At 38.3% G+C, this 25,794-nt stretch overlaps 1 protein-coding gene across 1 annotated transcript in view; it reads right to left on the reverse strand.

Moving 5' to 3' along the window:
- Positions 1-23,843, reverse strand: part of LOC121385144 (SWI/SNF complex subunit SMARCC2-like) — a 55,880-nt gene extending 32,037 nt beyond the window's left edge. The window contains exons 1-16 of the mRNA XM_041515682.1: positions 23,758-23,843; positions 22,839-23,086; positions 21,709-21,778; positions 21,234-21,309; positions 18,614-18,697; positions 17,235-17,294; positions 14,269-14,384; positions 13,195-13,328; positions 11,370-11,458; positions 9,745-9,953; positions 8,603-8,873; positions 7,074-7,184; positions 6,463-6,661; positions 5,355-5,477; positions 3,415-3,570; positions 2,192-2,239 (exon numbers count right to left, since the gene is read on the reverse strand). Coding sequence (XP_041371616.1) covers positions 2,192-2,239; positions 3,415-3,570; positions 5,355-5,477; positions 6,463-6,661; positions 7,074-7,184; positions 8,603-8,873; positions 9,745-9,953; positions 11,370-11,458; positions 13,195-13,328; positions 14,269-14,384; positions 17,235-17,294; positions 18,614-18,697; positions 21,234-21,309; positions 21,709-21,778; positions 22,839-23,086; positions 23,758-23,843 — 2,080 coding nt within the window. The remainder of the gene's footprint in view (positions 1-2,191; positions 2,240-3,414; positions 3,571-5,354; positions 5,478-6,462; positions 6,662-7,073; positions 7,185-8,602; positions 8,874-9,744; positions 9,954-11,369; positions 11,459-13,194; positions 13,329-14,268; positions 14,385-17,234; positions 17,295-18,613; positions 18,698-21,233; positions 21,310-21,708; positions 21,779-22,838; positions 23,087-23,757) is intronic.
- Between the last annotated feature and the right edge of the window lie 1,951 nt (positions 23,844-25,794).

The following is a 25,794-nucleotide window of genomic DNA, read 5'->3' on the forward strand; positions in this document are numbered from 1 at the left end:
CTTATGTATTTAATCTTGTATAGACTACTACAAACATTAGGATAACAACAAATGTTTTTACAGACATGGATATTCTAAACAAGCAAATGTATTTCATATGACATTTTAGTCATCAAAAATGCTCTGTTAGTCCGAAACATCTTACAATGAAAATAAACTTTACAATGAAAACAAACTCAGGACAGTCCCTTTAATATCAGGGGTGAGACCCATTTAAACATAAAAGCTGATATCCTCTATAAAACAATGCTCAAAATCAGCAGGCAGCAGACGGCAAATTCCACTCAAAATGCTCAATATGCTTTCTGATCATCAGTTTCACAAGCGGGTTTCACTTTTCATCTTATTCTTTATAATTCAAATACATCCAGGATTCAGGCCCTAATCTAGTGGGCAAAATTAGCTCCCCCCCCCCCCCCGCCAAAAGTCGGCTCAAGTTGCTCAGTTATTAGCAGTAGTGAAAAGTCAAAGTCAACATATTTTATTCACCTAATCCGATTTCAAAAACGAAATCATACAACAGACGTCAAGATCCCAACTTGTCTAGTATCATAGCTCACTTGGCACCTTGTTGCCGTATATCGGACAGTGTTTTCAGTTTGGCGCCAGATTGTACATCGACACGTCGCATCATTTGATGTGACCAGTCAAGTGCTGTTAATCCTCGGCCACATTCATTTCAGTAATGCCAGAAAATATTAATTAATACTTACATTTTAACATAACGGAACATTATCAACTACTTAATAATATCACGTTTGTAATGAAACATACAACTGTTTGTTTAAATTTTATTACAGGAAGTAGTATTTTATATCGAAATATTATGATTAGAACCAAGTGTAAAATTTTGAATTTTTCCTGAATGCATGCGGAAACTGGCGAAACATTACACAATGTAGTGATAAATGTCATTTCTTCTACTTTTTCAATTCTAGATTAGGGCCTGAGATTACTCGTGTTCAACAGTGATATTACACATGCAAATTGTAAGCTTCTATCCACGTTTGTCTCTGGTTGAAAAGGTTACACTGAAAGTCTGATATGAAGTGTAATTTTGAGACTACTTTGTGGAGAACAGCTTCTCAATTTTAAGCATTAGCTAAACATGTCACAAGCACAGATTGCTGTCCACTCCATTAAATGAATTTCAAGGCTTGTAAAAAGCAGAAAAAACTCTGAACAAGGCTCAAATAAAGATAATTTTTTAATATACTGATGGAAAGAAATAAGGGAACACATCAAATTGTAGACCAAATTTAATTCACTACTAGCGTAATTGATGTCTGTATTTCATACCAAGTTGTAATGTGGAACTGAATGTCTGTAGTGTTGAATGTGCTGCCTATATGTTACCAGTCAGCTTCGGACCATATCAATTGATTTTTGATTCAGTAATTATTTCTTGTTGCTATCTATGTGATCCTATATTTCTTTCCATCAGCATATCTTATATAAATATTAGATCTTATATAATCTGCTTTGTGAACATTATAATTTTATACTTCCAATCTGTAAATACTCTTTTGTTATAAATGCTTGGATTGGTACAAATAATATCATGTGACTTCATAACTGCATGAATCTCAATTTTGTACTACTTTTTCGCCAATGCTCATAAAAAAAATGAGACCGAATGTTTCAGCTATTTTCTTTATTTCAAATTAATAAAATGTCATTAGACAAAGCCAAACCACAGAATGGGGATTCCCTTTATCCGTGTATTAATTTTCCGAAGAAAGAGTTGTGATTTTTATTTCATAGCATTTCACATCAATGAAACTATGATTAATTTGGAATTATAAAAATTGAGCATGATAATCATACTTGCCTAACACCAAAACTTATCACGTTGAATTAATAAATTAATAAGAGGCTCAGGATTATGTCATTCAACCCACCTATCCCTTCAACCCCGTAAATAAATATTTTTAAAAACCCTAAAAATCATTTACATAAAATATCAAATTTATACATGTATAAACCTTTCCAAGTTTAAAAAAAAAAAACTAACAGGATCCACATAAAAAATATGGAATTTACAGACGGTTAAAGATATATCCACTGCCACAGTAACTGTACTAAGAAGAAATACACATGGTGAAGGTTAGAAAAGATTACAAAGTCGTAAATACATGTTTGTTACTGGCCGTTTCTCATGCTCAATAAAACAGCCATGTTTTCACTGTACCTGTGGTCTCATCAGACGATTTCAAAGTCGGTTTGTCTTGTGTTTTTGCTGTTGATTAAATACAGTAAATGTACGCAGTAATGGCTTCATACAGAGTATGCATTTCTACCACTGAATATTACCTACCAAAGAATGAATGTTTAACGACACTCCAGCACGAAAAACACACTGGCTACTGGGTGTCAAATAAAGTTATTTATTTAATGAACATTTTAAAATTGTTACCCAATACCAAAATGCAGAAAGCTAAGTGAAAAAATTGTAAGACTTCAAACATTTTTTTTTTTTTTTAAAGTATCGTCTCTGTCATGCCATTACCGGCCTTGGTGGCGTCGTGGTTAGACCATCGGTATACAGGCTGGTAGGTACTGGGTTCGGATCCCAGTAGAGGCATGGGATTTTTAATCCAGATACCGACTCCAAACCCTGAGTGAGTGGTCCGCAAGGCTCAATGGGTAGGTGTAAACCACTTGCACCGACCAGTGATCCATAACTGGTTCAACAAAGGCCATGGTTTGTGCTATCCTGCTTGTGGGAAGCGCAAATAAAAGATCCCTTGTTGCCTGTCGTAAAAGAGTAGCATATGTGGTGACAGCGGGTTTCCTCTAAAAAAGAGTGTCAGAATGACCATATGTTTGACGTCCAATAGCCGATGTTAAGATAAAAAATCAATGTGCTCTAGTGGCGTCGTTAAATAAAAAACAAACTTTTTTTTTGCCTCAAACTAGGGTCAGCTACAATAATACGTACTCATTTTTATTTTAAAAACAAAAAATAATGACTTAAAGAAACAGCAGGCCATAGGATTTCAAATTTCATGGCAAACACTTTTTTGGTTCTGTCCCTTGTGATCATGGGAACCCATCTAAAACTGTTTTATAAAAATAGTATATATATATTATTTTCGTTGAATAGTCGTAGTCGATATAATAATCATGTAAAATGAAATTTTGGTTCCGTGATTTTACCAACAACACTACCGACACAGTACCTGAAAAAATCGTTTCCATGAAATCCTAGGGCCTGAACACATACAATAGAAAACCTAGAAAAAGATGCAGTATCAAGCTTAATGAAAAAACAAACAAATAAATAAATAAACCATTCTGAACATGTCAAACAAATCTAAAAAAACCTAAAACCCCCCCAAAACCCAGCTAAGCATTTAAAAAATGTAAACAAAACAAATAAAAAAAAAGAAGACAAAAAAAATGTCCACAAACCTTCTTCTTTGTCCGGCGCGGTTCCAGCAATGCCGGTCTTGTCGAGGCCGTACGAACTGTCGACAATTTTGCCGTCTTTCTCCGCTTCCTCAATCATCTTCTTGTGGGCGTCGACCAAAGTGGGCGGAACCTCCTCTTTTATCTTAGAAAACTCCTCTACAAACAGAGACAGAAATACTGGCATTGGAATAAGCATTGAGTCTGGTAACCCATTTACAGCTTACCACAAAATATAGCCTGGTAACCTATAGGCTACCACAACTATATGAAAGTTAAAATTTAATTCCTGTTACTACTACTTTTAACGCGGACTTTCTGAAATTGTATCGGTACGAGTAACGAAAGTGCGGAAGTAAATGTATCTAGTGGGCGCTGCTTAAACGCGGATTGCCGAAATTGCTTGCAATTGCACAAGTGCGCATGAACGTCGGAGCAATTTCGTACGAGAAAATGAAATGTGGAAGTCCAGAATGCATTGCCTGGTTTACGTTCGGAAACGAAACTACTGTTAAAGTTGAAATTTTTGTCGAGGTAACCTGAACAACCATTCTTGACTTATTTCGATGCCTGCAAATGAAGACAGAAATACTGGCATTAGAATAAAGTTAAGAATGCAGGGCCAAACGTGCCAAAAATATGGTGGCCCAAAAAATAATAATGGATGTTGGCAACTTAAGGTAAGCGAACCATGAACCACGAACAAGATTTAAATTTTAATGTGGAATAAATATATGCAATACAAATATTAATAGTGGCTCATATGTTATAGCTCCAAAAAAGATCGCCCAAATAATATTATTTGGGCAACTAACGCCATTATTTTTTAATATTTAAGTCGCCCAAACAGTACATTGGTCGCATTTGGCGACCTAGCCACAGGCCATTTCGAGCCCTGGAATGGTCGTCCAGGTTACCAGGTTACCACATTTCAAGAAGGTTAAGAATGTTATTTCATTCTATACAAAATCCTGTTTACAAAAACTACACCACCTAAATTTTGATCAATTCAGTGTGTTATTTAGACACAGTGTTATTTTGAAAACAACGATGTCATCGTTATTCATCTGATTGGTTTCAATGATACTACCATAAAAGAAAGCCATGTAAGAAATTTCTATCTCACGTGCTTGTACTTAATACGACGTCAATATTTTGTTATTAAAACTTTCATTATAAAAGCTATCTTGTTAATTTGTAGTGTTAAATAATATTTAAAACAGGAAATAAATTGAAATAAATTTAACAGAAAAAATCAACCTCCACTGAGGGGATGTGAACCAAAGACACTCAGTGGCCCACAGCTCCGGGACGTAGCTTCACTGGAGTGGGGAGTTATGTAGTAGTGTTGGTATCAAATGCTCCTACTTGCAGCAGCTAGTGGGAATTTCCCTGTTAGCTCAGTTGGTAGAGTACTGGACTCTCGTACTGACAGTGGAGGTTGATTTTTATCTGTTACACAAACACAGCAAATACGATAATGTAGTTTATTTATGATAAAATGGTCAAATAATGAAGTTACTTTGTCTGTACCAGGGCTAACACTGGAACAAATTGTGGTTTAGCCAATTTTCAGAAATGTATAGTATCTCTTTGAAAATCATTAAAATGTGGTTAATTTGAGGAATATTTTATGAGCCAAAGTCTAAATTTTGTAGCCATTTTGTAGCCATTTTGTATAAAAATAAGCATTCGGCTAATTCGGCAATATACAGATTGAGCCTTGCTGTACGTGTAAAATAATACTTTATTTACTGAATGATTGAGAGAAAAAAAATTCTCACTCCTTCAGATGCGGTTATGTGGAATAGAAAAAGTAGACCCTCGGTGGTGTACGTTTCGACCTTGGGATGAGACTTGTCAAAAGTTCCACCACCTGGGGTGTTCTTTTTCTATCCCACATGACGGCATAATATTATGATGGAGTCTTATAATCGTATTACCTAACGCTGCCTTGGCCGCTGCACTTGCCACTCTGGGATCGACCACGGACGCGAGGAACGCCACCGTCGACATGATCGGGTTTCCACTCTGTGAGAACGGAATTGGCTGATACGCCAATGGACCTGCAAGAAAATCACAACAAATAAGGCAACCGAGAGAACTGGCTTCTCTTTCATGATATCTGGAGAACTCTGTGTGAAGTTTTTGGTTTGAGTGATATCACACATGTGGGAGATCAGTTTAAAGAAAGTTGATTGGTTGCTCAATGTTGATGAACTAAATGCTAAAAGCAAACCATCCAATGAAATAAACATTACTGAAACTGATTCCTCTACGTTTAAGATATCTGTGTAAGTGTGAATGTGTAAAGATGTTTTAAACATTGTTGCTAAGAAATAGAATAATACATTTGTGTTCTTTAAATACTTTTATCTTACCATTTATCTCACAATTTGTTGAGTAAAAATGTATGAATCTTGCTTTCACTCGTTAGATATGTTTTGAAAAGTATCTATCATCAAATCAAAAGTAAATAAAGATATGATGCAAAGAAATTGCACACACTATAATTGGGTTTTGTGAAATACAATATTCAAAATCAACAATAGTAAACTGAACAGAAGAAACCAATTTCTAAAGTTGGGGAGGGGAGCTTTTCCTATCACGGGGCTAAAAAGTTACCACAGCTAAATAAAGGTCAATTACTAGAATTCCAGATCAAATTAAAATTAAACAAAGATAAACCAAGATGGCCACCATCATTCTCAAGGTGAGGTAAGTTATGGGTCTTCAATGGGGAATAAAACAAAGTGCATAATGCACTAATCTTGGGTTTGAGTTCTTAAGTGTTACACCTTCACCACCACAAACTAAAACTAAATAAAGCCAAACCAAGATGGCCGCCATCATCCTCAAGGTATGAGTCTTCAATGGGGAGTCTGAGGAAATGGAGGATGCATTCGTCTGGGGTTTGGGATCTGATGTATTGGCTCCCAAATTAAAACTAAATAAAGACAAACCAAGATGGGCACCATCATCTTCGAGGTATGAGACTTCAGTAGAGTCTAGACATGTTACCCCCCAAATTAAAACTAAATAAAGACAAACCAAGATGGCCGCCATCATCCTCGAGGTACGAGTCTTCAATGGGGAGTCGTAGGAAGTGGAGTATACACTCGTCCTGGGTCCGACTGCCGACGTGCTCGCACACTTTATTCCAGTCGTCCTTGTACATCTCCAATGCCTCCAGCAGCAGCAGCGTCTCCTGGTCCGTCCACTCGCGCGTCCGCACAGCCGAGTTCTTGTCCTGCAAATAAAATATGTGAAGAATATTTTGAAAACAGATTCACAGAGTTTGTGAATATTTTTCCTTTGTTCATATCCTGATAAAGGTAAACGAAACAAGCATTCTGAGTATGGCTGAAGCAATACGTCCCCTACAGAGACCAACAAAATGTTTTATCTCCTCAATTCAAGGGCCATAACTCTGAAGAAAAAAAACATGTTTTGTTTCACAACACCACTAGAGCACATTGATTTTTTAATCATCAGCTATTGGATGTCAAACATATGGCCATTTTGACACAGTCATAGAGAGAAAACAGGCTACATTTTTCCATCAGTAGCAAGAGATCTTTTATATGCACCATCCCACACAGGATAGCACATACCACAACATCTTACAATGCAGCAAATTCGGGAATGTCCCTTTAACAAACCTTCAAGATCTTCTTGGTGTAAATGTCCATTTTCAGACCAAACTTGCTGATATCTTTCTTGTCATCACCGTCTCCCTTGTCCAGATCGACAATCTGCTGAGCAGCGGTCGGCTGAAAAACAAAACATTTATAATAAAATACACAATAACAGTTTCCTATCGTTCTGACCACTTCTTCTCTTTTGATTTTTTCTGCTGACCAACTTCTTTGTATTTACCCAATCAGTGTTTCTGCCAGAAAGAAATTTTTGGGTATGGCACTATGGAATTGAATGCAACCACAGTCAACAGTGAGTATGGGGGAGCCTTCCCCAAAAAGAAAATGGGTTACGTTTAGGGTTAGGGTTAAGAAAATCATTACTTTTGTCAAAATGTTAACTTACAAAAAATAAAATCTGCAGAAATATTTGGCATTTTACCCTGTGGCAGAAACCCCACCAATGCCACACTTCGCAAGGATTTTTCTATGCTCAGGTTCAGTCAGCTATCATACACATTGTGTTAACTAAAGTAAAGTTTGTTTTTATCATCAGCTATTGGATGTCAATCATATGGTCATTCTGACACTGTTTTTTTTTTTTTTAGAGGAAACCCGCTGTCACCACCTATGCTACTCTTTTATGACAGGCAGCAAGGGATCTTTTATTTGCGCTTCCCACAGGCAGGATAGCACAAACCATGGCCTTTGTTGAACCAGTTATGGATCCCCACTGAGCCTTGCAGAGCACTCACTCAGGGTTTGGAGTCGGTATCTGGACTAAAAATCCCATGCCTTGACTGGGATTCGAACCCAGTACCTACCAGCCTGTAGACCGATGACCTAACCAACCTAACCACGACGCCACTGAGGCCGGTTTGTGTTAAATAATGCGTTCAAAGATGGAATTCTGTAAATACAATAAAGCAGCCATCTATGTCACTTATTGATTGACATTTTGTGTTTCTGCAATTTTTCGAAATTCAATAGATAATTTGGCGAAATTTTCTTCTCGTCCAGAGCTAGCCCTGAAAGATGACTACAAAGAAATCTAACACGGACAGTTTTCGGAGGGTTCATGGGGACGAGCCCCGAGGGGGTGTCAGCCATGATTCTACAATGTCCCCAAAGTAATCTACAGTCCGTCCCATTATTGTATAAAAAAATTTATTTTGTAAATAATTTCAGTTTGGTTATGTCAGAAGAAAAGTAAAAGCGTTTTGGAGATAACAAAAAAATACTATTTTTGTGTGCAATTTACAAATCAATCAAGTAAATTTCATAGTATGAAAAAAGGTGTTCTCTGTGGGACAGACTATAGTTGTTTCTAGCATTTTACTCTCAGTGTCAGATTTTCATGATCATAGCACACTAACCAAAATTCAAAGGCGGAAACCCGAATTTTTACTGCACCAGACAGTATTTTTGTGTGCAATTTAAAAATCAATCGGCTCAGAAATAAACAATTTATAGTAAATGTTATAGTATGAAAAAAGGGCGTTACCCGTCACTAGAGTCACACCTATCTTACAAAGTCTACGAAGAACACTAACCTGGACTGTTTTCGGCGGGTTGATGGGTATGAGCCCGGATGGCGTGTCGGCCATGATGTGGAAGTGTGACGTGGATGGGGGCCCCATGGACGACGGCCGACTGTCCGCGTCCACCTGATAGTTGACCAGCCCCCATTGCTCGAGGAAGGCGTGGACGCGCATGATTGCACACACGTCGCCCGCCAGGTTTCTACGACACGCCGTGCTCGTCACGTACTCCGTCGGGTTCAGGCGGTATGTGTCCAGCATGAAGTTCCGGTATGCCATGTAGCTGAAACAGCAAGAAACGACAATAAAATGTGTATAACATGAAATTCCAGTACGCCATGTAGCTGAAACAGCAAGAAACGACAATAAAATGTGTCCAGAATGAAGTTCGTACGCCATGTAGTTGAAATATAGCAAGAAACGACAATAAAATGTGTATAACATGAAATTCCAGTACGCCATGTAGCTGAAACAGCAAGAAACGACAATAAAATGTGTCCAGAATGAAGTTCGTATGCCATGTATCTGAAACATAGCAAGAAATGACAATTAAATGTGTCCAGAATGAAGTTCGTATGCCATGTATCTGAAACATAGCAAGAAACAACAATAAAATGTGTCCAACATGAAGTTACGGTACGCCATGTAACTGAAATATAACAAGAAACGACAATAAAATGTGTCCAACATGAAGTTACGGTACGCCATGTAACTGAAATATAACAAGAAACAACAATAAAATGTGTACAACATGATTAATATTAAATTGGGGGAAATCTTAGCGAAATTGCCACTGTGGAGCTTCACACATAATGTCAATTTAAGTAATCAAAACAAAAATAGTACACTTTTGAAAATTAAGTAAATGAAATCAAACTTTCTGCTTGCAAAAGATTTAAGAGATTTAAGGAACTAGGGTAATCATAGATGCTACCATTTATCTCTGAAATGAGCAGTTCACCCCCATTTTTTTCTGATTCAATTTAAGGATGAGGGGTGGTAGTATTTATATCTGTGGTGTATACGTTAATTGATACGCTGCAGATAGGAGTTTTAGCCACGTTACTACTGTCGTCTATGGGATTGGATTTGGTATACACCCGTAAGACTACAATTATTAGAGAAACACTTTTAGTAATGTCGAAAGTTCTCACATTTCTGGTGTTTTCGACTTGTTCTTTCCGTTGAAGAACTCGGGCAGTGCGCGTCTTTCGATGGCGTGGATGCTGTTGTAGTCGAACCAGGCCGAGTAGCTGGGCACGATGATGTGGTGCGTCTGTTCCGTCACGTTGTCTTCCTGTTCGTCCTTGTCCGCCTTCGACTGGTCGTCTTCTACCACCGCAGTGTCCTCCGCCTGCTCAACCTGGAACAAAACAAAAACAGTTAGGCTTGTTATACCTCTACAATCGAGCACACTGATTTATTAATCAAACAATTGACAATTCTCACTCACAGTTAAAACACTTGAACACTGGTTAAAATGTATTTAAAAACAAACTGATTTTGTCTTTCATTACTCAGGGCTTCTAGAATTTTTTTTTTTTTTTTACCGGCCTCGGTGGCGCAGTGGTTAAGCCATCGGACTACAGACTGGTAGGTACTGGGTTCGGATCCCAGTCGAGGCATGGGATTTTTAATCCAGATACCGACTCCAAACCCTGAGTGAGTGCTCCGCAAGGCTCAGTGGGTAGGTGTAAACCATTTGCAACGACCAGTGATCCATAACTGGTTCAACAAAGGCCATGGTTTGTGCTATCCTGTCTGTGGGAAGCGCAAATAAAAGATCCCTTTCTGCTAATCGGAAAGAGTATCCCATGTAGTGGCGACAGCGGGTTTCCTCTCAAACTCTGCATGGTCCTTAACCATATGTCTGACGCCATATAACCGTAAATAAAATGTGTTGAGTGCGTCCTTAAATAAAACATTTCTTTCTTTCTTTCTAGAATTATTATAAAATCCACCAGCCATGGGATCAGTGATTTTAAACATTTAATAGCCACGATTAAAAATTCACTAGTCCTATTTTACTTTAAGTTAATACAATTTCACTAAATAATTCTAATAATCAGATATGTCACCTAAAGAGGGAGAGAGAGCTTAAACACACTAACACTGGAAGGATGGGGTGAGGGCAGGATATTCATATTTATAAAATAAACTTAACTACAACATTTGACAAAAAATAGTTCACTAGCCGTCGGGCATGGCAATAGTAGTTATTTACTAGCCCAACATTGAATATCACTAGCCATGGGAGTGGAGCTACCATAATCTAGAAGCCCTGTCTGGCATGGTAATAGTAGTTATTTACTAACCCAACATTGAATGTCACTAGCCATGGGCTTGGGACTACCATAATCTAGAAGCCCTGTCTGGCATGGCAATAGTAGTTATTTACTAGCCCAACACTGAATATCACTAGCCATGAGAGTGGGGCTACCATAATCTAGAAGCCCTGTCTGGCATGGCAATAGTAGTTATTTACTAGCCCAACATTGAATATCACTAGCCATGGGAGAGGGGCTACCATAATCTATAGAAGCCCTGTCTGGCATGGCAATAGTAGTTATTTACTAGCCCAACATTGAATATCACTAGCCATGGGAGAGGGGCTACCATAATCTAGAAGCCCTGCATTACTGATATACTGTACTTTCAATTTGAGAATTTAATTGTTCACCACGTAACCGATTGGTGGTTCTCGTGATTTTAAAGTTGCGTAACCGACACGCGAACAGAACAACGGTTCTCATGAAATATTGTACCCTGTAACCGTTACCTTGTCTCCTGACTCTTCATCCAAATCCATCAGCGTTCCTCCTTTGACTGGCTGCTGCTCATTGTCAGACTTACTCCTCGAACCCACAACTGAAACAGAAAGACAGTAGAAAAAGATTTAAAAAAAAAGAACATAAATACCTCGCCTTCACTGTACAACTATAAACCTCCAACGTTCTAGTCTGTGAGAAACTGAGCTAAATGTGTAAAAGGCGGGACGTAGCCCAATGGTAAAGTGTCTGCCTGATGCATGGTCGGTCTAGGATCGATCCCCGTCAGTGGGCCCATTGGGCTTTTTCTCGTTCCAGGCAGTGCACTACGACTTAAATATCAATGGGCAAGGTATGTGCTATCCTGTATGTGGGGTGTTATATATATATATATAACATATCCCTTGCTAATAATGGAAAACTGTAGTGGGTTTTCTCTCTAAGACTATCAAAAATACCAAATGTTTGACATCCAATAGCTGATGATTAATAAATCACTGTGCTCTAGTGGTGTCGTTAAACAAAACAAACTAAATGTGTAAACTTCATGGGAAAATAAATTTCAAACATTAAAAGGAATGGAAAGGAAAACCTGTGTAACATTCATAACTCTTTTTGATTAGCAGAAACAGATCTTTGATATGCACACTTCTATAGACAGGACAGTACAAAAATTAAAGTTTGATTTGTTTAATGACACCACTAGAGCACTATTGGATGTCAAACATTTGATAATTTTGATCTATAGGAAACCTGCTACATTCTCCCCTTGTGATTAGTATCAAGGGATCTTTCATATGCACCATCCCCAGACCTGTCAACCCTCCCAGATTCCGCGGGAGTCTCCCGGTATTTGATCAAATCTCATTTCACCTGTGCAGGAGGACAATTTCTCCTTTTAAATGACATTTTTGTAAACATAAAAAAAAAATCGATCCTCTTTTGTCAAAATAACATAAGGGAGGTAACTCTGCCTGTTTTTCTCATTCGGAAAATGTCTACTACTTTCGGTTTCTGAAAATGTAACAAACCGAATTGTCCCGACTGTTTAACCTTTGCCGAAGTGAGAATTGTGGGATAGCCTATTTATATTGTTCAAAAAGCTTTTATTTGCACTTCCCACAGGCAGGATAGCACAAACCATGGCCTTTGTTGAACCAGTTATGGATCACTGGTCGGTGCAAGTGGTTTACACCTACCCATTGAGCCTTGCGGAGCACTCACTCAGGGTTTGGAGTCAGTATCTGGATTAAAAATCCCATGCCTCGACTGGGATCCGAACCCAGTACCTACCAGCCTGTAGACCGATGGCCTACCACGACGCCACCGAGGCCGGTCGATCCCAGATTGATTGTGCATCTGGTTTTAGAGAAAACTCAACGAGCTACGAGGTAATACTGTTTATCTTGCACGAATGAACTGCTGTTGACAACAGTACTGCTAAGTAGCGAATTGGGTATTCTATTTATTACCCATTATCAATATTTATCATTTTATGGAAGTTTTTTTAACCGATACTGTTATTGAAAACAAGTTTGCACGTTGAGAACAAGAGACAGCCTTGGATCATAACTATGATGTACATATTGCTAATGATATAAGTTAGTTGTTGGCATGGATTAAAAATATGATTGTTTATTGTTGCCTAACAGTTGTGATGTCAAAGCCCATAGTTAATCACTGATCAAGACGTAAAAACGTATCTAGGGGTAGAATAGAGTTGTCTCTTTCCATTGGGAAAGACCATTTTTCTTTTCCCACTTCTCTCCGGGTAATAATAAATTGTTTTACCACTGGGCCACATCCCGCTGTTTAACTAAATGAGCAGTCTGCTACCTTGTTTGTTGACTGTAACCTCCTGAATGTTAGGTTCTGGTGTCGGCTCGTCCATTTCTTTTGTCAAATCATCTTCATCATCGTCGCGTGCCGATCGCTTCTTGTTCGCACTGGGCGGACCGGATGTTCGACCGCTAAACAAACACAAAATATACAGTTAAAGAAAGTGACATACCCTAGCTTTTAAACATTAAAGTATATTTTTCACTATTAGAGCTAAGATTTTATTGTTTATATTATTGTTTCTAGTTAATCTAGTTTTTCTAAAACAACAAAATGCATTTTTCATATTTTAAAAAATGCATTTTAATTTGAGAAGTAACAGTTATGGAGAGAAGGTCTTGTCTATTTTTTTAGGGTATTGTTTCACCTTATTATAACTTTATCCAAATCTATTACAGGTGTTTAGATGAACTAAACTTAGTGTCCACTTTCACAGGTTGAAATTAAAGTGTGTGTGACTCCTGATTAAAAGAAAATTGTTTACAATATACCATGACAACAATAACTTTCTGCATACATGCACTGTTAGGATGCTTGGACCAGTCCAATGTTTTAGGGGTTGGGGGGGGGAATGCCATAGGCTACAGTATGAAAAGAAAATTATTCATAATATACAACAAAACAAAACAAATTCTGTGCTTACTTAACACCGTTTTCCCTGTCATATATCACTTGTAAAGAAACCAAACTTTTTCCCGTACTAATTTTTCTGACAAATATTTTGAAGTTTGTTTTTGTTTTACGACACCACTAGAGCACATTGATTTGTTAATCATTGGCTACTGGATGTCAAATATTTGGTAATTGTGACATATTTTTAGAGAGGAAACCCGGTACATTTTTCCATTAGCAGCAAGGGATCTGTTAAATGCACCATCCCACAGACAGGATAACACATACCATGGCCTTTGATATACCAGTTGTGACTGAAACGAGAAATAGCCCAATGGGTCCACCGACGGGGCTCGATCCTAAACCGACCACGCATCACGCAAGCACTTTACCACTGGGCTATGTCCTGACCTGACAAACATTATGAGTGTTGTATGAAAACTTAAAAATAAAACCCACCTTTTTCGTTTCTGCTTCTTCTCAAGGGGAGGTGGGGGAGGAGATGGAGATCGTTTTCTTTTCCCCTTCTTGTCACTTCGCTTCTCACGCCGGTCGTACTCTACACTGCCTACTATCTGTAACGACAGAACAAATAACCATAGAACTATATGTAACAACAGAACACATAACCATAGAACTATCTGTAATGACAGAACACATAACCATAGAACTATCTGTAACGACAGAACACATAACCATAGAACTATCTGTAACGACAGAACACATAACCATAGAACTATCTGTAACACAGAACACATAACCATAGAACTCAAAGCAGTATTTAAAGTATAGAACTCAAAGCAGTGTTTAAAGTATAGAACTCAAAGCAGTGTTTAAAGTATAGAACTCAAAGCAGTGTTTAAAGTATAGAACTCAAAGCAGTGTTTAGTTTAGAACTCAAAGCAGTGTTTAAAGTATTGAACTCAAAGCAGTGTTTAAAGTATTGAACTCAAAGCAGTGTTTAAAGTATAGAACTCAAAGCAGTGTTTAAAGTATAGAACTCAAAGCAGTGTTTAAAGTATAGAACTCAAAGCAGTGTTTAAAGTATAGAACTCAAAGCAGTGTTTAAAGTATAGAACTCAAAGCAGTGTTTAAAGTTCTATTTTATTATTTATTTATTTAAATCCCACTTCCCCCTTTCCTTTCACTCCTTTCAATTCCATTTCATTTCTTCCCGATCTGGAAAGTGATATCTTTTAACTTCTTTTGCTGTCCACCTCCACATCCCAGTCCTTGTTTCTCAAACTGCAACATGTGCTTCTCTCTTGTGGCTATCTGTGCCACACACCTGTCATTCCCCATCAGCTTTTAACTGTGGGCTTAGTCTGACCACTGTGGAGAGTGTTCACCAACGTTTTTAGCAATCAAATTACATGCCTTTCTGCGACTTTGTATTTCCATGACCTAATTAAGGATTATCAAATGACCCCCCACCCCATATCCTGCTAACATTTTGAAAAATCAAAATGGTTGAAAATCTAGCATTTATAGACAATATTATATTCATGTCCATGACAGATGATGTTTACGACAGATGTGCCTAAATTTCATATGATAATTTAGACAGAAGTTTATTACCGTAGAATTATTCTGCTAAATTATTCAGTATTTACTAACTTATCAACCTTTCTTAGCTGGTATTCATTGTAGATGTCCTAAACACAAGTCAACCCGTTCTAAAATGAAATCATATTAATAATAACCTCTTAATAATATAATCTCAAGCTTAATACAACATTGTTTTGGTAAATTTTATACTTTTATAATTTCAGTCAACCATTACTCGCCATTCAAATGATGTACGGATGTGACTGACATCATTTTAGATAGATTCAGTGAAGACTATGGAATGATGTATCAGCGAATCAGAAACAGGTGTCTTTTATTACAGCCAATGGTTAAACGACAAAGCTAAGAGGACATACAATTATGTTATGACATACTCGGGAAATCGTATGATAAATATGAACCTCGTCCTGCTGTTCCTTGTAGGTAACATATAGAGGATTTGTGACAAGTTTTTTTCAGTATGTAAAATATCAACTGAGGCTCTGCCAAGACAAATATCGATTAACTAGACGAGGTTGATATTTTAAATATTTAAAAAAAAGACTAGATGCAAATTCTATTTATCCTATTACGCTTCTAAAATAACATTTTCATTAAATTTTTAGTAAATCACAGAACTAAAGTCGCCTCCATCGGTAATATGACATCATCACAAATTACTTTGACGTCACGCATTTTAACTAAATTTTTGAAAATGTTACGCTCAGGTATACAGTAGGGGTGTGACGAATACGATACATATCACGAATATGAGGTGACGAATACGAATATGTATTCACATCCATGATTACACATTACACAAGTACAAAGACTGTGAACAAAATTCACTGCAACAATCCTACAATCACATTTTCGCGCAAAACATTTTAAAAGCCTCATACGGGAACCAAAATAGTAACAAGTTAAAATATGTATATGTTATTATCGGAATTTTAAAATATACCATGGCCTTTGCAAACATAAATGTACAAATTGTACATATTTTAAAAAATATTCTTAAGTGCTTTGATAACAATTCACCCTTTTCCATGCATGCAAACCGAAACCGTATATACATTGTATAATGTAGACAGAAGTTATGGATTACCGGTAAATTGATTTTATTTTGAATATCAAATATATATTTTTAAGGCCATTTTGGTTTTTGGTATCTAGTATTAATCAATTTATATCCATATTTGAATTGCTAATATGCCACAGTTCTCGTTAAGAATTATACAAATATATTTTGCTTTGAGCTGCCATTTAAACGTTAGAATATTGGTTCAACATTATTGACGTTGCACTGCGTAGAATGCATAAATTAACGAACTACACTCGCCCGTGTCTCGTATTAGGCTGGTTGAACGAGACTATGCGACGTCATACAGTGTTTTGACAGAAGCGCAGTCAAGCTGCATGTAGAGTACCAGTCCAACGCATGGAATAATAATAAAAAAGGATCGGTCTATGAGTCTGACTATGCGGTTGACCTAATATAAAAAAGGACAAAAAAAACCGATCGAATCGTTATTGCGTTTTGGTTAGTATGAATTAGAAACATAAATTATACAGTAAACATTATATATAAGTATTCGTGTATTCGGTTCAGCTAGTGACGAATACGAATGCAACTACGATACAGATCGCTGTTCGGTCACCGAATATTCGAGTATATCGTTACACCCCTAGTATACAGGTCTTGTTGGCCTGTAAACAAATGACCCATCCACAGCAACACATAACCTATAGACTTTGCACACCGGGTTAATACACTAAAATTATCCCATGGGTTTATGACATGGATATCATAGGTAAGTTATAGGATAAATTTGAATATGATCTCATAAATACAAAATAATTATTTTAATACGTACATCCTCTACCGTCAACTTGAGTCGGTTACATTTCTTGTACTTCTTACTGCTCCCGTCAGCCTAAAATAAAATTACAAGGTTTTAAAATATATCTGGAAACATTACCACACTATCTGAATACCAAGGTTTCAGTATTTATAAAACACATTAAACAATTCCTTTGAAATAGTGTATATTCCTGGTGCAGAAAACCCCTACAACACATTATATACAGACAGAAATCTTTTAAAAAACATTATAGTGACCAAGATTTTACGTACTAGATGATAACTATGTCACCTATATCGACTTCGCTAAGATCGAATAGGGCAAAAAGCATATAATTTGGTGCTGGCTGCCCTTTAAAGTGTAAGGGAAATCGTTTTCCAAACTATTCATTTGCGACAATTGCTGATCAATTCCAATTTCATTAGCTGTAACTATTTAAAATTGTGTAGTATAGGGTGTATACTACCAAATCAAATTCCATAGACGACAATAGTAACATATGTGGCTAAAACTCCTACCTGCAACGAATCCATTGATATAAACGTCACGGATATAAATACTACCACCTCTCACCCTTTAAGTGAATCAGAAAAAATTGGGGTCAAGCTGCTCATTTCTGAGATAACGGGTAGCGTCTACGACTACCCTAGTTCCACACACAATTCGAGCACTTTTTTTTACAGGTACCCATACATGTTTCAAGCACAAGGCTACTTGACACAGTGATACTAAATGAAATAAAATTACATACGTGTTTTGCCCAGATGAAACTATTTTTTTTTACAATCAACACACTTACATTTATTACCAATCACAATTATGTTCCCTGGCTATATTACTGTGCCTGGCCCATTCTTAAATGTCTTTATTAACGTCAAATGCATGCAATTTGTAGGCATTGCTATATGTTTAATGTCTCAAGATGCAATTAAGAGACATCGAGTCTAGACTTTAAAAAAGTTTCATAAGCATGGAGACCAATTCATTTTTTACTGTCTTTAGTTATTTTACGATGGGGTACAGTCGAGTTTATTCGATTTAAAGTTCTTAAAATAGTGTTTTGGGATGCACTTCCTTATCTGACTGTATAACAGCTGGATATAGGACTTGAACTTAATGATGGCACTGATGGCAATTGCCATAGTTGCAACAAGAATTACTGTTGATCAGGGGCTTCACCGATGGCAGTCTTTTGCCGATGGTAGACTCATTAACTAGCAGAACGATAGGTTTAGCGCTGAAACATACACAGTGACATAACAAAATTAAGTCTTGTGATTAAAATTTGACCAATGAAGATTATAAGAAGCGATATCTCCTAGGAGAATATCGCAAATTATAGTGCCAACAATATCTCCTACAAAAGCCTTTAATGGATGATAAAGACGTACATTAAACTCATCTTCAACCAAGTAGTCTTCTTCGTTCATCCACTCGTTGAATTCCTCCAGATCGAGCAACCACCGTGCACTAACCTGAAGTGAAAGTGAAAGTGAAATGGCAAAATGAAAGACAAGAAAGAGAAGTAAAAGTGAAATTTAAAGTTGTTGACCCTAATTTTTGAGGTGTGTACCTGTTCTGTTTTACATCATTTTGACCAGAAATAAGTTGGATTTGCCAAAATTGATATGTAAAAAAGATGTACAAATTTTAATGTATCAATTTTGAAGTAGGGGTGAGACAACCCAGTGGTAAATCGCTCAGTTGATGCGCGGCCGATTTGGGGTCGATCCCCGTCTGTGAACCCATTGGGCTATTTCTTGTTCCAGCCAGTGCACCACGACTGATATATACTCTTCAAAAAAAGAAACGCAAAAGGGTACAAATGGGTTATAACTCCGATTTTATGTTTCCTACCGGTTCATGCTTTGTGAATATAAGGTCATTGCATGTCCCAAACACATTCCCACGGTTACATTCGATAAAACGCAGCTACTGTACAATAAAGTTCCAAAATGTGTATATTCGTAAAAACGCAGCCACGTGCAAACCATGTCACCACTGCATGTGTGTTGTCTGCACGTGCAACATGAACACCGACAGTATAAAAGTGCAGGGTGTTCGCTTGCCTGGCCTCTGTATCTGGCCGACAGTTGACAATCCAGGACATGCCACGTCTCAAAACCGCAAGAAACAATGCCATCGGCCTGAGGCGAATCCAGAACGGCCGTTGCCAGGGCATTCCATGTGTCCCCAAGCACCATCTCCAGACTGTGGGACCGTTACCAGCAACATGGATCAACACGTGACCTCCCTAGATCCGGTCGACCACGGGTCACTACCCCCGGGCAGGACCGCTACATCCGGGTACGCCACCTTCGGGAACGATGACTACTGCCACCTCCACAGCCGCAGCAATACCAGGTTTGCGCAGGATATCCTGGACCGTACGAACCGCCTACGTGAGGTAGGAATTCGTTTCCAGTTCGAGGTGTCATCTTAACACCACAACACCGTCGACTCCGACTGCAGTGGTGCCAGATTCATCGACAATGGCCTCAACTGCGATGGAGACAGGTGTGGTTCAGTGACGAGTCCCGATTTCTGCTCCGACGTCATGATGGAAGATGTCGCGTGTATAGGCGTCGTAGTGAACGTTATGCGGCAAACTGCGTGCAGGAAGTGGACAGATTCGGCGGGGGGTAGTGTCATGGTTAGCCATCTCACACACTGGCAGAACTGACCTGGTCCACGTGCAGGGCAACCTGAAGCACAGGGCTACATTGACCAGATCCTCCGGCCACACATCGTTCCAGTTATGGCCAACGCCAACGCAGTTCCAACATGCCTCACACACACGTCTCACAACGGCTTTCCTACAGAGCAACAACATTAATGTCCTTCCTTGGCCATCGATATCACCGGATTTGAACCCAAGAGCATCTATGGGACGAGTTGGACCGACGCCTCCGACAGCGACAACCACAGCCCCAGACCCTGCCCGAGCTGGCAGCAGCCTTACAGGCCGAGTGGGCCACCATCCCCCGGGACGTCATCCGTACTCTGGTTGCTTCAATGGGCAGGCGGTGCCAGGCAGTTGTCAACACACGCGGAGGCCACACCCGGTATTGACTCCAGATGACCTTGACCTTGGTGGTGTGTCCTATCACTTACTCACAATGGACTAGAGTGAATTGTGAACAATCCTGCAACATTTGGTAATTATCGGACTCACCATTCAATAATTAAATCAATTCTCCAAATGTTACGACAATGTGGTTTTGCGTTTCTTCTTTTGAAGAGTATATCAAAGGCCGTGATAGGTCCAATCCTGTCTGTGGGATGGAGCATAAAACAGATCCCTTGCTACTAATGACAAAATATAAGACTATATGTCAAAATTACCATATGTTTGACATCCAATAGCCAATGATCAATAAATCAATGTGCTCTACGTGTGTCATTAAAAAACAAAAAAAACTCTGACCCCAGACGACCCAAGTGTATGAATATCATTATACTTAATCAGTAATTGATCAATGTGTACTAATATTCAAGTGCAATATTTACTCTCTTGCCTGGAGCTCGAGGTGAATGGTTTCAAACATAAAGAACTGTGGTTGACAAACGAAACTACTTCATGTATCAAGGAAGGAAATGTTTTATTTAACAATGCACTCTACACATTTTATTTACAGTTATATGGAAGGAAGGAAATGTTTTATTTAACGAAGCACTGTACACATTTATTTACGGTTATATGGTGTCAGACATATGGTTAAGGACCACACAGATATTGAGAGAGGAAACCTGCTGTCGCCACTTCATGGGCTACTCTTTTCAAAGAGCAGCATGGGATCTTTTATATGCACCATCCCACGGACAGGATAGTACATATCACGGCTTTTGTTACACCAGTTGTGGAGCACTGGCTGGAACGAGAAATAGCCCAATGGGTCCACCAACAGGGATGAACCCTAGACTTAGGGTGCATCAAGTGAATGCTTTAACACTGGGCTACGTCCCGACCCCATTTCAAGTATCATTTCTTAAATTCTAGGACGAACTTACCTCCCATGGTCCATGTTTAGTCAGTGGTGAATCAGGTTCATAGTCAATGTTTACTTCTGTCACCCAGCTGTCGTAACTGTAAACAGACACAAAACAATCAGAAACAAAAGTTTAACAACACCTCAGCACATTTTAAACTAGTTATTTGGTGTCTCATACAGAATTATTTTAACAATGTTTTTTGAGAGAGAGAGAGAGAGAGAGAGAGAGAGAGAGAGAGAGAGAGAGAGAGAGAGAGAGAGAGAGAGAGAGAGAGAGAGAGAGAGAGAGAGAGAGAGAGAGACGGACGAACAGACAGAGATAGCTAGAGGGAGACAGAGAGAGAGAGATTGCTTTCGCTACATATATATGTAGTTTTACATGGAAGCTATGGCTTTCGAACAGTGAATGTTTTTTTTAATATGAATCACACATCCATCATCCAGACAACTCATATCTTACTTTTGCTAAACAAATTTATTTTAAAAAACTGTACCTGTCAGGTTGGTACCACCAATGAATCAAAGTATTACGTTCTCGTTTCAAAACGGGTCGGAAAAAGTCATCTGAAACAAAGAAAACACAATCAAAATGGCAGGCGTTGCCACAAAAATCATACTGGATATCAGTAAACTGGAAGTTTAATTAAATTATGAACTGCTATTTTCATAAAATATAGCTTACTTTGTACCACTCCCCACAAAAACAATAATAAAAGTCTGTAGGAAATATTTTGTCAGATAAAAGAAATATTAACACACATATACCAGACTCTACCATGATAAGCATTGAGAGGAGTAATTAACAGATTCTCTAACGTAGATTATGGGGAGACATTATATTGAGCATCGATAGTCCCTGTACTTGGTATCCTTTTTTAAACCTTTTTTTTCCCTTTTTATCAAATTTCGTTGATAATTATGAGTGTCAAGTGAGTGAGGTTGACCTAGATTGATAGGTCCAGACCAGACCATAGGATTTCAAACTTCACGGGGAACACTTTTTTGGTTCCATGCCTTGTGGCGATGGGAACTATCAAAAACCTTTTATATTATTTTCATTGAATAGTTGTACTCAATATAATAATCATGGAAAATTAAATTTTGGTTCCATGATTTTACAGACACAGAACCGAAAACGATCGTTACCGTAGAATTCAAAGACCCTTTAAATGGCGAGATGTGATATATATCACAATAGGTTTTAGCCAGGGCTACTAGATTATGGTAGCCCCACTCCTGCGGCTAGTGATTTCAATGTTGGGCTAGTAAATAACTAATATTGCCATGCCTGATGGCTTGTGAAAAAACAGTGGTCAGATGCTGCATTTCAATATATTTTGTAAATATGAATAGACTGTCCACCCCCCACCCCCCAATTTTAGTGTTTCTAAGCTCAAGCTGTCTCTATAGATGACATTATTACTATTACTATAATTGTATTAACTTAAAATAAAATAGGGCTAGTGAATTGGCGAACGACAGCTAAAAACCTGGTTAAGGCTGTAAATGTTTATCACAAATTTATATCTTATTATTATTATGGATCATTAATGGGTTATTTAGAGTGGGAGATGACTGGGTGGACAGATGTATCATGAAATAGTGAAAAAATCTCAGTACGAACCATTGGGTGGCGGGTGAGAGGGCAGCGTGTATACAATATGCGTGGCATCCTCCTCCTTCTCAGCCATTACACCCTGGTGACGCTTAATAATGTCTTTCAGTTTGGGAACTAAGATCTTATCAACGTCCGGTCGGATAAAGATGTTGGGAGGCATCCAACACTTGTTGGAGACGAGAGATTTCTCAATCTGCATAAACATCTCCACATTTCGATCCATGCGTGAAGGCGACTGGAAATCGAACCTTCGCCTGAAAAATACATAACACATTAAATGTTGTGATTACTGTAGATCCTTTAATAGAAGCCTGTCTCAGTTAAAGGGCAAGGATCAAACCATCGAGAAAACAACAGAAGCCTGTAGTCTTCCCAGCCCCCATGAACATCAGACCTTGCTTTTTAAGGTGCACCATTGTGATCACACTCGTACAGCGCACATAATTTAAATCTGACGTGAGAAAAACAGCGCATGTTAGACTCAACAAACGACGCACGTAAAATAGATGTATTTATTTCCACCATGTTTACAAAAATCAACAGCTTTCCTAGCTCATTTAGCTGATAGGAAGGTCCTTTTATTAAAACAATAAAAATTAAAAATATGGCCGTGACTTCCATGCAGTCGGTAAACTGGTATTTCTCTTTGTTGAACAAATCGGGGAAATACTGGTTTTATAGACAATTTTGTAGACGTACCAGTCAAAATCCAATCGCAGCTACACTGCCTATTTTATTTATTTTGGAGAGTGATTTTCCTCTCACCTATAATTTTCAAAAACCTATGTTACTATTGTCATTACTATTGTCGCTTATGGGATTTGATTTGGTGGTATGCACTCTATATAAGTTATAACTCAACAACAACTTCCATGACCGTACATGATTTACATGACCTGTATGAATACTGAGTAAAGATACGTACCATCCTTGATCACTTTTGAATTTGAACACAGCCGCAAAGATGTGGCACAGAGCGCCCCCTGGCTTGAACTCCAGGAAACATTTCATCTAAAATTAAATTAAAATAACAAAATGTGAAATTAAAAGTCTTGATAAAATATGGACGTTCATTACGTTTTAAAGGGTGAGGTTGCTTGTTCAGTGTAGGCAGATATACCTTCCTAAATGATGTAATTCATCTGTAATCCAATCTGTTAAAAAAACAGCCCATAAAATTTTCCAGTTGCTAACCTGTAACGGTGGTTTGTGGTTTTTTATCAGACATAAGAAATTACCCGGTACTTTCCCACCCAAAAAAGTTTTAACGACTCAGTGGATAGTGTTCGTCAGAGCACCATGGTGTCTCTCACCAACCACTGCTTGTCCAGACACTTCTTGAACCCTCTTGGAACTGCATACCTGTAACAGTTTTAACTTTTTATTTGTAAGAAATTAACTACTCAGTCAGAGCAGGATTGGTGTTGAGCTTTCCACACTTCCTCTTGAACTGTAAAACCCTTGTTGGTGGGGGGGGGTCGGCCTGGGTGTACTACAAACAAAAATAACACACAAATTTATTATACTGCAGGTTGAGCACTGCCAAACTCTTGTTGGTGTGAGGTGGGGTAGGGTGGGGTGGATCAGCCTGGGTGTACTACAAACAAAAATAACACAAATTAATTATACTGCTGGTTGAGCACTGCCAAACCCTTGTTGGTGTGTGGTGTGTGTGGGGTGGGGGGGGGGGGGGTGTGTGTCAGCCTGGGTGTACTACAAACAAAAATAACATAAATTTATTATACTGCTGGTTGAGCACTGCCAAACCCTTGTTGGTGGGGGGTGGGCCTTGGTATACTACAAACAAAAATAACACATAAATTTATTATACTGCAAGTTGAGCACTGCCAAACCCTTGTTGGTGTGGGGGGGGGGGGGGGGGGGGGCGGCCGGCTGGGCATATCTGCACTTTGATTATTATGCAGAATATCTTGTGCCATTTCAGTGTTGGACTTTGTCAGTTCAACTTTGGTGATGAGGGTGTCACCAAACATCCTACGCAAGACACACGTGGTAGGTGCACTGCGAGGGAGCTTGGGAGGTGCCGAGAATGATATGTTTCTTGTGTTTCGATCGGTCAAACGTGTGATATATTTGAAGCAAAATTACTGGTACTAATTATTTATAGTGAATCTCTAAAACATAGGGCTCAAGAAATAGTATTTAAATTCAAATATAATTTTGTAGAAAATATTCATCCTTCTGACTACTATCACTGAAGTCGAAAAATTAAGACTTCATGCATATGCTTGAGTATTGAAGGTGGCAATTGAATAGGCCTCACTATTTGCTGTAGTTTCATTATGGGAGGAAATGACATAGGCCTAAACTATTATTTTTATTTAGCTGTCAAAATCACAACAGCATGTGTCTAATGAGAGGGGCGTGTCGAAAATCAACTTTATATTGATCTTTGCACTGAATTTTGCAATAATAATTTATATCAATGGTATTAAAAATGGGTTCCTGGGCCTTGTTTTCACGGAACCTCAAAAATGTTTCCAAGGCACGGCATCGAAAAAGTGTTTCCCATGAAATTTGAAATCCTAAGGCCTGTTATATTGTGATATAGCCATCCTGAATTGTTGTATCGTATCATGGCCTTCGTATCGCGATAAGATAATGTATCACCGTTATCATTACAGCTCTACAAATTAATTATACTGCAGCGTTATAAGCGCCAGAGATGAAAACTGTAATATTTTTCTAACAAATATTTTCCAACATTATTATTTTTTTTTTACATATTTAAATACTGAGAGGTATCCTCATGCCAAATATGAACAAAGTACATATCAGCATTAACATACGGGTTGTTTCTGGGTTACTACCAGGCTTACGGATTGTAAATAGGCTGACCCCCTATTTCGAGCCCTGGTGTTTAGACATTTGATAGCCCAAGCAAGAAATCAGTAGTCAAATTTAACCCAGGCTACCGCTAAGGTCAAGCCCTGGCAATACG

Source organism: Gigantopelta aegis, chromosome 11 (assembly GCF_016097555.1).
Source record: "Gigantopelta aegis isolate Gae_Host chromosome 11, Gae_host_genome, whole genome shotgun sequence".
NCBI classification, from domain to species: Eukaryota; Metazoa; Mollusca; class Gastropoda; order Neomphalida; family Peltospiridae; genus Gigantopelta; species Gigantopelta aegis.